We start from the raw sequence: 15,715 nt of genomic DNA, 5'->3' as shown, positions 1-15,715 counted from the left end.
TAGTATCTCCTCACCAACAGCAGGGCTATAATGGACAGACAACACATATCAGATGACGTTTCCCTAGGAATAAAACCATCAATCAGGTGGAGTCCTATATGCGTTATTAGGGGGTTCTCCATCTGTCATGAAAAAGTTTGGGGATTTCTAGCCCGGAGGTTTAGAGGCAGCCTGCTGACCAGAGGTCGCCATTTCGGATCACTGGTCAATGTGGGTGGGGGAAATGAATGAGTAATTCTCCTGCCTCCCTCAACAACTAGCCCAGTGTCAAGGCTCGCTTGAGCAAATCAGTTGACTCCATTCATCTCTGGATGAATCAAGGTTAGACATACTTTTTCAGGCGGCGCCCCAAAACAGAACAGCTTCAATTACAAGAAAGGCAGCCAATATGAAAGAGTGTGAGAGAGTCAGGTGTTTAGTGAGCGTATAGTGATATCCTCCTGCGACCCTTGACCGATCATGTAATACTGAAGTGCTAGGAGAAGAAATCAAAGCTAGAAATAGAAGGTGTTTTTGTTTGTTTGACAGTTACACCATACACACAGACACAGGCAGGCATAGCTCAAACTTCTTCAAAGATACTTCAAAAATCTTTTCTACGTGTCAGATATGGGCCTGAAATCTATTGAGAGCTACATAATCACTGTCAGGATCAATGGTCAGGATGAGCAGATGTCATCATGTGCCGAGGATTTACCAGCCTCAGCGCTGGCCTTTCATAGTAACATTATGTCATAGCCTGTAGGATGAGATTGCCACGTTTGCGTCACTCACACATGTGCTGCCACAGCCACACGGGGCCCTGTAGGCTTTAGGTGGGATCGCATACAGCCAAGGAACTGGAGCAGACTGCAGTCATGTGTTGGCGGGGGGTTATGAATGATGATGGTGATGATCGAATAGGCCTGTAGAAGAACAAAGACAACTTTTCAGCATCGAATAGTATTTTCCTGACATATTTTCTTTCCCTGAAAAATACGCTCTTGCAGTATTTTTTTCTAATGTTACACTTTTTTAATTATTTCATAAACTCATCCGCTATAGTAAAGACTAGACTAGTGCTTTGATGTAAGATACTGACTTCGTCTTATGCTTAGTCACATTATCAACCAACACGCACAGTAAGTTTGGCACATAACATAAAACTATTTGTGAACTAGCCCATAGGACAGGTTGTAGTTACTTCATAAAGGGGATTTGGGTGTTTTAGTTGGTATTAGGCGACATCTAGTGGACATTAGCCATGTCTAGTCTGCAGGCTTTTCAACCTAAAATCTCATGAATTAATGTCACACTCGCAAGGCTGGTAATAAATAATTTATATTTAATAACATAGAATATATACTGTACAATAAAATATTGTGATAGATTCAGTGCAACATCAAACTGTAATAAATATGCATTCCATTAATTTAAATTAACAAATATTCGCAATAAATAACACCCAAATAAATACACACAGAAAAAATAATTGTCGTCTTTGAGTTCAGAGGAAAGTAACGCAAATTGGAAAACCAAAGACCTAAGTTTGAATTGCACCTGAAGGACTGGCTTCCCATATCCAGTGTGACGATCCAAATTGACTTAGTCCGGTCTAGGATAGTCTTGGATTTGTTTTAGGTCTAGCAAATCCATAACATTTAATAAAAAAAAAAACTCAGAGCATTCCAACCAAAACTGCTGAACAGAACAGACATTCAAGATTTCACAAAATTTCCCCTCCGGAAGACATTCACAGATGAATATTGTGATATGGCTCATAACAGAATGCTTCAATTCTGCCAAATAAAATAACACTGACCTGCAACAGGGATAGATCTCTAATGAACCTAAATGGAAGCTAATAAGCAGGCTTATCGCTCAGACATGCTTGCATCTTCTCAAACTCAAAACCTAGTGGCTATATTTCTTCTTTCTATTTTCTTTAAGGCGTGACTTGACAAGAGGATGGCATTCACTCTTATTAGCAGAAATTCTTAAAATTCATACCTCCTTGATATTTCTAGAGTTTAAATTAATTGTGAGGAAACAAATGCATCTACCTACCGCAATTCCCTGTTCAGATTCACACAAATTGTCCCATGAGAGTGACTTCAGCGTTAGCTGTGATATGCTAGCAGTGACTTGACGGAAATAATATGATGTAAAACAGATTAAATGAAAGGACATATTTCTGGGATTGATGCTATTTGGAGTACCGATGTGCAAATTTCAATTTGACTACAGCATTTCGATGTTCTGGAAAGGTCTGTTGGGCCTCATTGGCTGGAGAAATTGTGATGCAAGATTGACTCAATTCGAATGAAGGTAGCTTTTTCTCTTCATCGACATCTCTGTAGGCCTGGCTATAGCTCTTGGTGGAGGTCACTGTGTGAGAGAGGGTGGTACTGCTCCTCCATGCCTGACTCAGCCTGCCTCCTGTGGGTCACTATTCTCTGGTAGCGGGCCTGCTTTTGATGGTCCGGGTCCACATTAACCCAGCTGTTGGCCACCCACTTAACCCCACGGCTGACTGGGCAGTCTCCGTGGAGGGAGTACTCATCTAGCTCACCCATCCAACCTGGAAGAAGAACATAAAACAGTGAGAGTGAGTGCCAAATTTCATCCTGCATTTCAAAATCCCCCCGAGCCCCCCTTTTAGCCAATTGGCATGAACACACTGGCATGAACTCCCTCCCCTGATATGTGAAGCGCTTTGAGTGTCTAGAAAGGCGCTATATAAATCCAATCAATTAATTAATTAATTAATTACACACACACACAGACCATGCCACATTTCAGCCTCCTAGGGTGAAAACTGTGTCCGGGAAAGGGTGGTGAACTTTTTGTGACTGAAACCTTTTACATGCTACAGCGTCAAAGCACGCGCTGAATGCGCCGCGGGTTGCGCCACAGCTTGCGAGCCTGCCGGTGCAGCTGGCGTCCAGCTCCCCCGGAAAATGTGACTCGACGCAGCTGACGCGAACAGCGCAAGTATAATATAATGTAGGTGGGAAAATAACAGGAGAGAGTGAAAGCTATGACCAAGTATATGCGCTACATTCTCTCCTTGGGCTAACCTCTAGTCATTGAAATCCTAATGAAACCACACAATTTACTAAATTATGTTGGGGGCTCCCCTGCTTTATAGAACACTTCATACAACACTTACAGTATATTGACGACTCCTCCAGTCCTCCATCTGGTAAAGATGATGGCTATGTTTCTGATAAGCTCATCTGACGTGCTGTATATATTTATGGAAAAACGTTAATTTCTCAATTCTGTAGCAGATTCCCTTAGCCTGTAGCAGATTCCCTTAAGCCCAATTTATGCTTCGTCTGCCAACACTTTTGAAACGGTCGCCGACAGAAATGAGGACTTGAGTCGACACTTTCAAGTGTCAGCGAGCAGTGTCTGCTACCTGGTGAAATGTCTAGTGTCGCTGACTACGTCACGTCAAGTCTGATTGGCTATATAGACGGCACGCGCTTGAGGCTTGACTTCCTTGTTTTGGTTGGGGTCCACCCGCTAGTTTTTGCTCGATTGAAATGAATGAACGTGTGCCCGCTATTTTTATCAGCCTGTCCTTGATGTATGACTTTGTGAAAATCACAAAGAACATCGTGACCAATTTCCCAGAGAGAGAGCAGGTGAGTTGTGTGGTTGTGTGCTGTTTATATGCAGCTGCAGCCAAGTACGTTACATCGAGCCTCCGAGGTGGTTTCACTCTGCATTTCGTTCCCTCTCTTCTCTTGACTGTCTACAGCTGCTTATAGCGTTCGAGTGTCACGTGACCGTTGAACCGAGGCGAACATCCTCTGAAGTATAAATGCAACACCATGAGCGACACCTTCTTTTTCGTCTGCGACCATGTGCTGAGCGACACTTTATAATAAGTATAAATTAAGCTTTAGCCTGTAACAGATCCCCTTAGCCCATGGGTGCTGGCGTGATTTTACTTTATTTATTTTTTAATTAACTTTTTTTTTACTGATGTCTAGGCCTAGGGTGTGCGGTGAAGCTTGTTTGCATCCCTCACTTATCGGCTTAGCCTCAAATTATTTTGTCATATAATTTACATGATTCACCCAGGTGAGGTGGCCCATTTTGGGATCAAAACTGTAGATATCGCTGAATTCTTATATTTTTTTGGCATCCCTGTCATAAGGTGACAGCGCCACAGAAGAGTGTCAACAACCAAACGTTCCCGGGTCGCGTGTGTTTGAAAAGGGCTACAGGTAAAGCCTCCCGTCCTTACCTCTACCATCAGAGAGGTGGTTGTACCAGAGGAGAGCTGTCCCAACCGTGGGGTTGACCCTCAGGTTCCCTCTGCCACATGTCTCCTGGGTGTCTGTCAGATCAACTCCATCCTGGACCAGTGCCTACGACGCACAAAACAGTCAACGGCCTGCGCCTAATCTTTTGTTTTGGAACGTGATATTGCTTTCGTATCAGATTCCGTGTCAAGGTTCAGCACTGTCTGCGTGTTATCAGTAGCATTCAGGTCAGGTGGTGTACTTGACATATTTTCACAATGGCACAGTGGTGAAACAAAAAACTAGTGATAGACCGATTAAGCGGGCAGATTTCTGCTGTGTGCTACTCTGTGCACAAACATTGCTTAATTATTTTTATTTTTATTTATGTAAGTTTACAAATTACCGGTAGCGTTTTCTCTCAGAAACAAGGGGATGCTATCTGCTAATAAATGCTGTTGTTAAGTGGACTAAAACTTTATTTTTCATTCATATTTTTTTGTTTTACAAAGTTTAGTTTTTGTAATTACCTGTGGAAATGTATTTTTAGTTGATCATTTTTATTTATTTATTTAAAATAAGCGCTCTGCAGACTAAGTGCATATGTAAGCAAACAGAGACAATGCAGACAATATACCTTTTTCACGGGGGCCATTTTGTGTCGAAAAGGCAGGGTAAACTTCCAACTTCCAACTTCCAATCAACTTCCAATCATGGAAGTTGGAAACCCTCATTAGTGTTTTGCTGGCACCTGTTTTTACCCTGCCTTTTCGACACAAAATGGCCCCCGTGAAAAGGGTCTATACCATTAGTGTTAAATAAATGTTAATTTAAGTTCAGCAATTTTTAAGTTCTCATTTGTTATTATTAAATTGTTGTATTTTATCAGATGCACACACGAAAAAAAAAAAAAAAAAATCTACATGATATAGGCATTATCGTCCAATGGCATAACCCAACGCTGACAGATGGTTTGTTTTCACATAACCATCTAGGAACAAGTCACTCGGGAAAAGGGCAGGCACTTTCAAATAATACCTGGCAGGTGACTGGATGTACCATCTGTCTATCACGGGCTCACCCTCGCTGGTGTCACACCACGGCCCGCCCCTAGCCGCCTCATAGGATGCTGATGGTTCGGATTCAAACCAATAGATTTGAGCGTGACAAGATGGATTTGTCGTGTGATCATGATCTTGTGCGGATCCAGCTGCCTTGCAAGGTTACGATTGGCCGCCCTGCTCTATAAATATCGGCATCGGCCAATGAAAAACCCATATCGGTTGATTGACATCTACAAAAAAGCTCTTGCTGGTTCATGAGCTGGGCTGTGAGCATACACACACACACTCACCTCCTCCTCATAGGTGCGATTGTCCGCCACAGGAAAGGTGGTCTCACCACCCTCCTCCACAGAGCTGAGGTAGAATAACACAGTAAGATACCTGCAATCGTAAAAGGATGAGGAGAGACAAATCCAGATAACTATTAATGACACTAGTTTGGCAATGATATTTGATATCTGCCATATGCAAAATGTAACAATAACAACAGCATTATTATAGTTGGTACGAAAAACTGAAGCAACATGAAAAAAAATAAAAAAATAAACCACCATCCAACCACTAACCCAAAATGAGTAACCCTCAAATGAATGAGACCAGTGAATGAGACATTTTATATACATTATGGTCATTCCAATGTAAAATTTCAGCAGTGCATAGACAGTGACCAAATTAAAAACCTAATTCAGAGATAATTAAGCTTGTCCTTGTCAAAAAAGAAATGCACGAAACGATTAAACTTAAAAAATCAAAAACTGTTAACTGAACCAAAAAGCTAAACTAAACAAAAAAAAAACAGTACATATCAGACACACACCTGCAAGTGATCTCCGAGAGTGCGGAAGAGTTTCCCGCTAGTCGTGTGTGCGCGCAGGTAGTCTCTGAGTGGGTGGGGCTGCTGTCATGATGGGCGTTACTGAAGTCTCCGTGCTCGTAGCGAATCACCTGCAGCGGCTCGCTCAGCTCGACCAGCGGAGAAGGCAGACGCGTCAGACGGGTCACTCTTGAGTTAAGAGAACAGGAAAACGACAAAGACATTTATACACCATTTACGAGTGTGTGGGTTACTGAGAGCATGTCGACGTGAACGCGTGCGTAGCTTACCTGTTCCTGAGTGTGTGTAGCACGTGGTGTGATCCCCGGCCTTGGTAAAGCCATGTGTGTTTGCTCCTCCGTTTGACCTGACCCTGGAGTGTCCCGCTGCGGTGCTGTCCAGGGCGCTGGGACGCGTCGTACACACACCTGAACTCCTCCAAGGTCAGCATGCCTGTCAGGCAACACACAGACACAGACACAGACACAGACACACACACACACACACACACACACACACACACACACACACACACACACACACACACAACCATTCAACACAGTGGACTATTTTTGTTCCTTCAGAGAGCTGGAACACAAACCTACTAGCCTGATATCAGACTGAAAAGTCGTTGCGCTTCATTTCCTTCTTCAGTCTGACATTGTCTCCTCTCTAACCGATTTCCATTGGGAAATCCTCGAGGGGGATTCGATTTTCCCTAACCAATCACTATAGAGTAGACCAACATATCCACCTGAATCTAAGCCAGTGGGGAGATTGGTGGGGGGTGGGGGGGGACATTTTCCCTTTGAATAAATACCTTCAAAAGTGTTGTTCGGATTTCAAAGTAATTGGTCGATTTAAAGCAGCCTCGATAGCAGCATCTATCTCGTCTATATTAGCGTCGCCATTGTTGTTATTCAGATTCGAAGGTCTGTCTGGACCAAGGCAACAAACCTACTGCATAATTATTACACACAACTACAAGAGAATGTCAAAATAACAACAGATATTAATGAGATTTAATAATCCTCTTAATTCATTATATCAATCTGTTAATTCTACACGATCACTATAACAATTCTGTGTACCGTCCTTCTCTCTGGGGCACTTTACACGAGGATGGTTTCCTATGGTGACGGGGAATTATTGTATCGTTAGTGCCTCCCTTTTAGACGGCGACGGCGAATTTGGGCTTAGGAAACGACACATTTTGAAACCACCTTCCAGAGTGGAATTCTTTGAGACTCTTCCCGCTGAGGGCTCCATGTAATCGCTTGAAGACGGCACATTTCAGAAACTCTGACGTGCCTGCACACGCGACACACGCGATTACGCCATAGCCTTGCGCGAGTTGGCAACCATTTTCAAAATAAAACGTCAGTATGAATGAAGTTTGGCAACATTCAGAATTAAGCTACACTGCGGCCAACTTCAGTTACATGTTCATAACGTTACTGCTGCGAGGAGCCGATGGCTGTACCCGGTCGGCATTTAACGTTAGTTACAAAAGCACGTCAACAGTGTTTTCTCACTGCCAGTAGCCTACAGTAGGGTTTGACAGATAGCACACTCAGCGCTCCCGGTCCTCGCTGCTCGTTAAAGATTTCCAATAGGCGTTATTCTGATAAACTGGTCACATATATGTTACATTCTCACCCGACAAAAAAAAAAACAGTTTGGGTTTTTTTTTAGCTTGAAAAAAGCTTTTTGGCAAGTCTAAATGACTGCGGAAGGCGTACTCTACTTCCGTGTTTAAAACAGGAAAGACGATTACGAAATAGACTACTTGCACAACTCCACTAGTTCCTGAAATGAGTAGGGCATCTTGGTTTCCTGTCCTACACTATTGGATGAACTGATTAATGTCAGGTGTGCCTGACTGCTGCAGTCACAACAACAGTGATCAGGCACACCTGACATTAATCAGTTCATCCAATAGTGTAGGACAGGAAACCAAGATGCCATACTCATTTCAGGAAGTAGTGGAGTTGTGCAAGTAGTCTATTACGTCATGCAGAAGCGTCCTTGTATGGGCAAAGAATAAGGTGATCACACTGCCACCTAGCGACCTGACCTGGCATGTACATTACGGCGTTTTAAAAATTCAACAGCGCTCATGTAAACAGGGAGAAGGTGTGAAGGAAAAAGTGTGAAGGAAACGCTATTATGTTGTTTCTTCCAGAAACTGTCCTCGTGTAAAGGGCCCCTCTATGTACAACTGTATGCTGCTACTCCCAGCTGAGTGAATGTCCGGCCCTCCGCTCCCTCCCCCTGGGAGACGGCGCCCCCCCAGCCAGAAACAATAACTCTGGGGTGCTGGAGAAGAGGTGGTTGGGGGGCGGGGCGGTGTGGAACACAAGGGTGTGTGTGTGTGTGTGTGTGAAAGGAGGGGTGAGTGGGGGGGAAGGGGATAAGAAAAAGGGGTTGGAGGATAATCAGTTTAATGAGATAGGATGAGTGGCATCCGGACCGGGACGCACACACACAACGCCTGGCATTATGGCATCACCAGGTCAAAACCGTGTCACCCCTCTTCCGGGCCTTGCCACTCAAACACTCGCACGCAACCATAGCCACCCGTCAGCTACTTACTCTTTCCAGGAAAAGACCACTAGGGAGACACTCACATGCACGCCAAGTTCGCCAACAACACAGGTAGAGAGATTGGTCGCAGCAGAGACTGTATTTGTTGCAGAAATTTTAATTTGTCATGCTCAACTTGAATTGTTTTGAATGAATGATTGTTTTATATACCGGTGTATATATAAATGAATTCTTTTTTTTATTCGTATTCATAATGAACAATTTGAAATTAACTTCAACGTCTTGAAGTAAAATGTGATTATTGTTCAATTTAATTTGACAATAATTTCAAATTCAGTTTTCTCAATTCAGATTGAACTCTCTGAAACACGAGCAAATGTCAAAATATCAAATCAAACACTTTCTCTACTGCAACTACTAGTTTCACTAGCCCATGTGGCCAGACATTATGCTCTCTGATGTGGTGGTATCTTGAAAGTGTTGAATAATACCACATGCACACATACACACACACCTGCTGGGCAGGCCTCCAGGCCACTGAGTATCTGCCGTAGTTTATCTAGGCTCAACCAGGTCCCATCTCGCGAGCGTGAGTGACTCACAATCTGGACGAGAGACAAGGAAATATTTTCATTACAACAAAACACATAATGGCAAGTTCACATCATTTGTCATGACTTCTGGATTTTTCTTGAAGTTCATCTATTTCCCTCCTCCCTCTTGTCTGGCAGGTGACAACAATAGGTCTCTTTCTGGGTTTCGTCTGTGTGGTCACCTCCTGCTTCTGCAGCAGCCCGTCCTGGTCCAGGTCCAACAGGCTGAAGACCTCCTCTGTGCTGAGAGAGAGCAGGGGCTGGTTTGACTCCTCTTGACCCCCGCCTGGCGCCTTCGTCTGGCTCTCTGTCAGGCCCTTCAGCTGGGCCAGCTGCACCACCACACGGCACTCCTCCTCCGACAGGAAGCCAGGGATCTCTATCAGGAATAGGAATGAGACACGAGTGCGGGGATATTAACACACACTGCACTCTTTCCCATGCTTGATTTAGGTGTTGTCAATACTTCTCAAACATCTTAACAACGTCCTTTGAAATGGAGGCACACGCATTGATTCCACCCACTCAAATTATCTTATGCATAATAATGAAGGTCATATGTTGAAGGTTTGAAGGTCATGTGTTGAGTTGGCTTTTTGATAAGGGATTTTTTGTTTTAGCCAGATTTATAGAAAATGCCTGGCGACTAAGACAGGGAACATTGTACCCAGTATAACTGTATCTCTTGGAAAGTGAATGTTTTGTTGAAATGCCTTTTCTTTTCTTGATTCTGTACAAATGTATATTATGATTTGTCATGTGGCCATCTTGGCTATTGTAAATATTATATACTGTCTTGTAAGCCCATATGGGCTGGGCACCTTAAGGTACATGCATCAAATAAAAATATCAATCAATCAATCATAAATAAATAATGCATTAATTTACTTATTTATTTCCAGTGCAAATGATCTCATCTATTATATTAAGGCAGACTGGTAAGCCTCAGTTCTCAATCCTGATTGATTACATGCATTTATTAACTATGACAGTTTTAACGTCCCTGTGTGCACACTGGCTGCTCTGCTGAGATCTTCCCCATCAGATAAAGGGAAGATGCTGCTCACAATATAAATCTATTTGTTTTTCTACACAGTTAATATCATTCCATTGTCGTATTGCCCACAAAGTCCTGCATGAGAATATAAACCAATCCATGCTTTAGCCTTCAATCTTCCTTTGCGGTCCAAAACGTCGGTGGAATGATTTGCACATGATGATGAACGCAATGGATAAAAGGATATTTATTTTAGGGCCAGAGTGATACGTCCTCTTCTCATGATCTATGCAGCTTTGATTCCGGTATCTCTGCGCACTTCTTTCACATGGAGATTCATTCCACATGACAGAACATGATAAATGTCTATGTAAGCGCACTGGAAAACAAGTGTAATGTGATACTATTATTGTTATTTTAACTGTGGTGGAAACAGGACAATTTGGCAGTGTGTGTTGAAAACCGGGCCCTTTCAGTGTCCCGAGACATATCTGTCGAGACTCGGGATGTTCGCCCTGAAACCAGGCCGTCTGGTCACCCTATTTCTCCCTGGATAGAACTGAAATGACACAGGGAATAGTTTATCCTGGTCAATGACTTTGGAGAGCACCACTGAGTTGCCACACTTTATGACTTTGCCAAATATACAGATATAGCAATGGAAGGCCTATATTATCATAACACCAGCCAGTCATCAGACTATCCTAGATTAGAGAGAGGATTGAGGAATTAGAAGCCATCACAGAGATTGACTCAGAGATGAGAGACTACGCTGATCAAAAGCATGCAGGTCTGTTCACATAGCAAAAACGGCTGTGAACAATGAGTCAGAGCTTCACACATGATACGATCAAAGTGAAACCCCAAGCTGAGGAAAAGCAAACAAACTAAACACATTTATTTTCAACCGCTTATGGAAAAGATTTGCACTGGCACATGAATACCCTAAGACATTTCTCAAGTCTAAACATTTCCACTCGTAAAACTCTGACTAGTTCAAAAACTCAAAGTCACACCAGACCAGAAAGAGCACGTCACACAAGTAACAAGTCAGTGAGTGGATTAGTGGGTATCAGTTACTAACAGTGCTGCTTGATCTGTCAAACCACTAAATGGATTAATTTAGATTGCCTTGTATTGCCTTTTAGGATGAAAGGAAAGGAAAGGAAGACATTTTCAAATAATGCAGGTTGATCAGTGTAAGCAAATAATAATAATATGATTAGGATGTGTAGGCTCCAAAAAAAACCTAGAGAAATTCTCATAACAATTTTAACTTTGTGCCCCGGTGTATTTGTGAAGATGTACATTGTTTGTTAAACTGTCTCAGTTACACATGTATAGTTACTTACTTTAGTTAGTCATTAAACTTGCTACAAGGAGCCGAGAAGCTAACTTTCTTCATTGTCATAAAAAAAATCTTTGAGTAAAAGTCAGTCGAGTAAAATCATTTCTCACCAAGATCTGGAATCATTCAAAACCAATTATGGTTTCAGTTTTCAGTTCAAGGCCTCATATTTGATTTGTGTGCCGATGTCAAATGAAACTGCATCTTGTATTTAATCTTAAATTATACATAATAATAAAATGTAAGATTGTTGAAGCACCAAGTTCAAGTTGATTTAGAGAGCCCTCTCTCAACGGTATGTTTGAGGGGAGGTGTAACTAGCATTTAATGACTAAACCCAATTCCCTTTTGTCACTCTCCGGGGAGCCATGTGTGGTATATCCTTAATGAGCCGGGGCACCTCATTTTTCCAAGAGGTGTTCTGTATCATCTCCCTGGGGAGGAGGCAGTCGGTGGCTGGCTGCTCTCATATCGTCACCACCATCCAGTGAAAACCTTACATCTCCTAAATGTCAACTTCTCATAAACTAAAGAAAAACAAGCCTGGCCGTCAAGCTCACCGACACACATTTGAGACTTCATTCAGTGGGCTTTAAAAGGGTTTCATATAAGACCAGTGGTTATAACATCTCCCCCCCATTTGCTCCGCAGCTCTCACCCCCGACACATTTACCACCTGGGTTACCTGGAAAACAATTGTCACACCACCGAGAACCTAATTTAATTTAAGGGTGAGGGCATAAAGCACCGTGTCACTGTTCCTGTCTACCAATCCATCCGTGTACGTCAGTCTCTTCCTCTGATATACACGCAAATGTTGCACGAGGTCTAAATGGTTTAATAAAAGACTTGCCTGTACAGTACAGGCCTTGTTTGTCCTGAGTGTATGTTACACTGACTGTACCCACACTTGGTTAATCCCCATTGTCCAGTCAGGCCTCATTACTCTGGATAGCTGATATGAATAAAGAGGACCGAGCCTTCCTCTCTCTCCCCCGGAAAGGAAGTGACCTGCTTGTCTGAAGAGGAATCAGGCCACGGCTGCACAGCGGGACAACACAACACCGATTCTGTTTGTCCCGTGCGACATGCTGCTCACACGCGAGACACGCTCGCAGCGGATTCGCGGAGGCCTTTTGACGCATAATGTCTCTCGCCCTGCGCTTCCGTCACTTTGCAACACACTTTTTTTTCCCACAAGTTGATGATCTTCTCTTGAAGGGTTATGATCACACTGTGACACTAGAGGAGCTGTGATGATGACCCAGCTTATCTCCTTACTCTGACGACGCAGCTTTTATCTCTCGTCAACCATGATTAATCGCAAAAGAATCACGTCTTTCCTTCCCTCAGAAGCAGCGATGGATAAAGGAGGAGGGGTGAAAAAGAAAACCAGGAAGAGGTCCGGCCGGGACAGAGGAGCTGGTGTGAGTCGGAAGAGAATTTGGGGCGTCGCTCTTCCTCACCTCAAGCCGTGTGGGGATGGAAGGGGGCAGAAAAGCCAGGACAATCCAGACGGCACAACATCCGGTTTACTCGTCTTGAGCTCCATCACGCACTTACAAAGCCTCCTCGCAAATTAAGAAGAGATCCTAATCTCAAACACTTTTAATTTGTACCCCACCCCTCCCCCCCTCTATTGTTCCCTAGGCCTCCCCTTACCCCTTCCTATGCAAATGTGATCACCGCCCCCCCCTATAAATACACCTAATCCTGCCATCCCCTCCTGCAATGTCATACCATTTACTCAGAGACGCACTTGAGGATTGTTTGCTCCTTTTTCCAACTTCTGTTCCCAGGATGACCTCTGTGCTTTGTCCTCCTCGTTTTAGCTACAGCAAATCCCAATGTTCAGCCCACCTCCTCTTTCTCCTGCTGCTCGCCGGGCCTGGCAGCACATTAGCCCGCGGCGGCGCTGGTGCTGGTAGGGTACGAGCCGGGGCGGAGGGACGAGCGAGAGCTGTGGCTGAAGGTCGGGTGAGATCTGGGGGGAAAGACAGGGGAGGAGGGGGCAGGGCGAGCGCGGAGGCCAAGCTCGGAGGTACTAGCGTTTCTCGAGCGGAGGCGGGAGAGGATGGTGGATTGTGGGGCCGCCCGGCTGGCACCGGCGCTGGTTTAGCGCCCATGCCCTCGACGGGTGCAGGGGGACAGTGGGAGTCCCGCGGCTCGTCTCGCTGTGTGCCCATCCCGCCGGGCATGGCCTTGTGCCAAAGCATCGGCTACGACGCCATGAGGATGCCCAACCTGCTGGACCACGAGTCGCCCGCCGAGGCCGTGCAGCAGAGTGCCAGCTGGCTGCCGCTGCTCGCCCGCGAGTGCCACCCTGACGCCCGCATCTTCCTCTGCTCTCTCTTCGCCCCCATCTGCCTGGACAGGTGAGTACTACACACACAATCGTTCTGCCTCTATTCTAATGATTATATAGTCCTTTTTTATACTCTTTCAATCCATGTGACTTTTTGTAGGAATTAAATTAAGATGATGATAGGACAATGTTTTGTAAGCTTAGTTCAGAACCCAATAATAGTCACAACTCACAAGACTGTTTCTGCTGCATCCCCAGGACTTGACTTAAGAGTACTGGCCATGCATATAATAGCCTGGGTCCCAGTGTGAGATTAAAAATTCGGTCCCAGGCTGAAACGGTTTAAAGAAACCTGGCAACTAGGGTGCTGAAAAAGGCCAAGAATGCAAATCTAGCTAATGGCAATGTGTTACTGCACATGAATGTACATGCTGAGGAGGTGAAACGCAGCTTTAGCCCATTGCCAACACAAAAAGAAACTCATAAATCAGGGGTTGCAATTAGTGCTCTTCAGATAATAATAATTATAATAATAATAATAATAATATAAATCAGATTGATATTGTCATGGTTTCTTTGTAAAAAAATATATAAAAAAATAAAAAAAAATAGAATTACTAGCAGATCTAAGAATTTCATAAGAATGTCCACAGGTAGAGAGGAATAAATTGAGGAAGGGTTAACAGCCTTTTGAAAGCTATGCAAATCTGGGCTAGCCTCTCAGAAAAGTTTCTTTGTTCCAAAAATGATGTAACACCTCTCATTTGAGAAAAGAAAAGAAAAGTGATGAAATGTGTTATCTGGTCCGGTGTAGTTTCTTTCCACCCACAGCGCTATTGATTTGAATCCTCAATTCAGTCTATGTCCCTCTCCATCCCTCCTGTTCAGGTTTGTATCGCCCTGCAGGAGTTTGTGCGAGTCCGTGCGGGACAGCTGTGCACCAATCATGAGTTGCTATGGCTACCCCTGGCCCGACATTCTGCGCTGCGAGCAGTTTCCTGCAGACCATCTCATGTGTATTTCCTCCATCACCAACACCAGTGTTCATGCAGGGGGACGCAGAGGTAAGACATGGCTCGCACAGATACACAGCCTTTGGTTTGCTTTGTTCAACTGACTACTTAACCGGTGCTTTGCATCTTTCAGTGCCTCAGGCGAGCTGCCGGGACTGTGAGCTGGAGGAGGCCTCCTCTTCTAAAGCAACACTGGAGACCTTTTGTAGGAGTGATTTTGGTGAGTAGCAGGATGCCCACACTTCTTCTCTGGCCAAAATCCTTGATCATTTTATTTCATCTTGGACAAGAAGTAGAAGACAAGACAATAACAGGACAGGAGGGGGCTCCTTATTGCCAGTGATATCAAATATGTATCAAGTCATGTATATCTGCTGTTCACTGTCTTCCCAGTGGTAAAACTGCGTCTGGCACGGCTCAAGTTCAGTCCTGTAAGTCTGTCTCAGTTCTCCCTGGCCTCCAAACTACAAGTTCTGAAGCACGGCCCCCTGCTGGGCGGGCAGATCCGCTCCCGCATTGAGCTGTGGCTGGAGAGGGACGCCACCTGTGTAAGGAACATGACACGGCGCAACCCGCGAGGCGGCACCTTCCTGGTGATGGGCACAGTGCAGGGGGAGCGCCTGGTGGTCAACAAGGCCTTTGCATGGCAGAGAACCAACAAGAACCTGATGGCAGCAGCGCGCAAATGGAAACGCCACAGATGCAGGAGCTAGGATCACGTGGAGGGTTAGCGACGTAGAAAGAACTGAAGCTCTGAGAGGAGCATTAAACTACTACGGGAAGTATGAAGGTTTAG

The 15,715-nt window shown here is 44.4% G+C and overlaps 2 protein-coding genes across 2 annotated transcripts in view; one reads left to right on the top strand and one right to left on the bottom strand.

The window, feature by feature from the left end:
- Positions 1-1,582: 1,582 nt before the first annotated feature.
- LOC310780845 (transmembrane prolyl 4-hydroxylase-like) overlaps positions 1,583-15,715 on the bottom strand; it is a 15,310-nt gene continuing 1,177 nt past the window's right edge. Inside the window, exons 3-9 of the mRNA XM_083641352.1 lie at positions 9,439-9,635; positions 9,178-9,268; positions 6,407-6,569; positions 6,120-6,305; positions 5,593-5,683; positions 4,241-4,364; positions 1,583-2,560 (exon numbers count right to left, since the gene is read on the bottom strand). Of these exons, the coding sequence (XP_083497478.1) occupies positions 2,346-2,560; positions 4,241-4,364; positions 5,593-5,683; positions 6,120-6,305; positions 6,407-6,569; positions 9,178-9,268; positions 9,439-9,635 (1,067 nt within the window). The 3' untranslated portion in view covers positions 1,583-2,345. The remainder of the gene's footprint in view (positions 2,561-4,240; positions 4,365-5,592; positions 5,684-6,119; positions 6,306-6,406; positions 6,570-9,177; positions 9,269-9,438; positions 9,636-15,715) is intronic.
- On the top strand, positions 13,402-15,632 carry LOC310780846 (secreted frizzled-related protein 5; the record flags this gene model as incomplete). Its single annotated transcript, XM_083641353.1, has 4 exons — positions 13,402-13,976; positions 14,795-14,970; positions 15,053-15,139; positions 15,313-15,632. 4 exons carry the CDS (start codon positions 13,402-13,404, stop codon positions 15,630-15,632), a joined length of 1,158 nt encoding a protein of 385 aa, XP_083497479.1.

The sequence above is a fragment of the Poromitra crassiceps genome (genome assembly GCF_964638095.1).
Source record: "Poromitra crassiceps genome assembly, chromosome: 8".
Lineage (NCBI taxonomy): Eukaryota > Metazoa > Chordata > Actinopteri > Beryciformes > Melamphaidae > Poromitra > Poromitra crassiceps.
The sequence above is the reverse complement of the archived record's forward strand: the minus strand, read 5'-3'. Positions and strand labels throughout refer to the sequence as shown.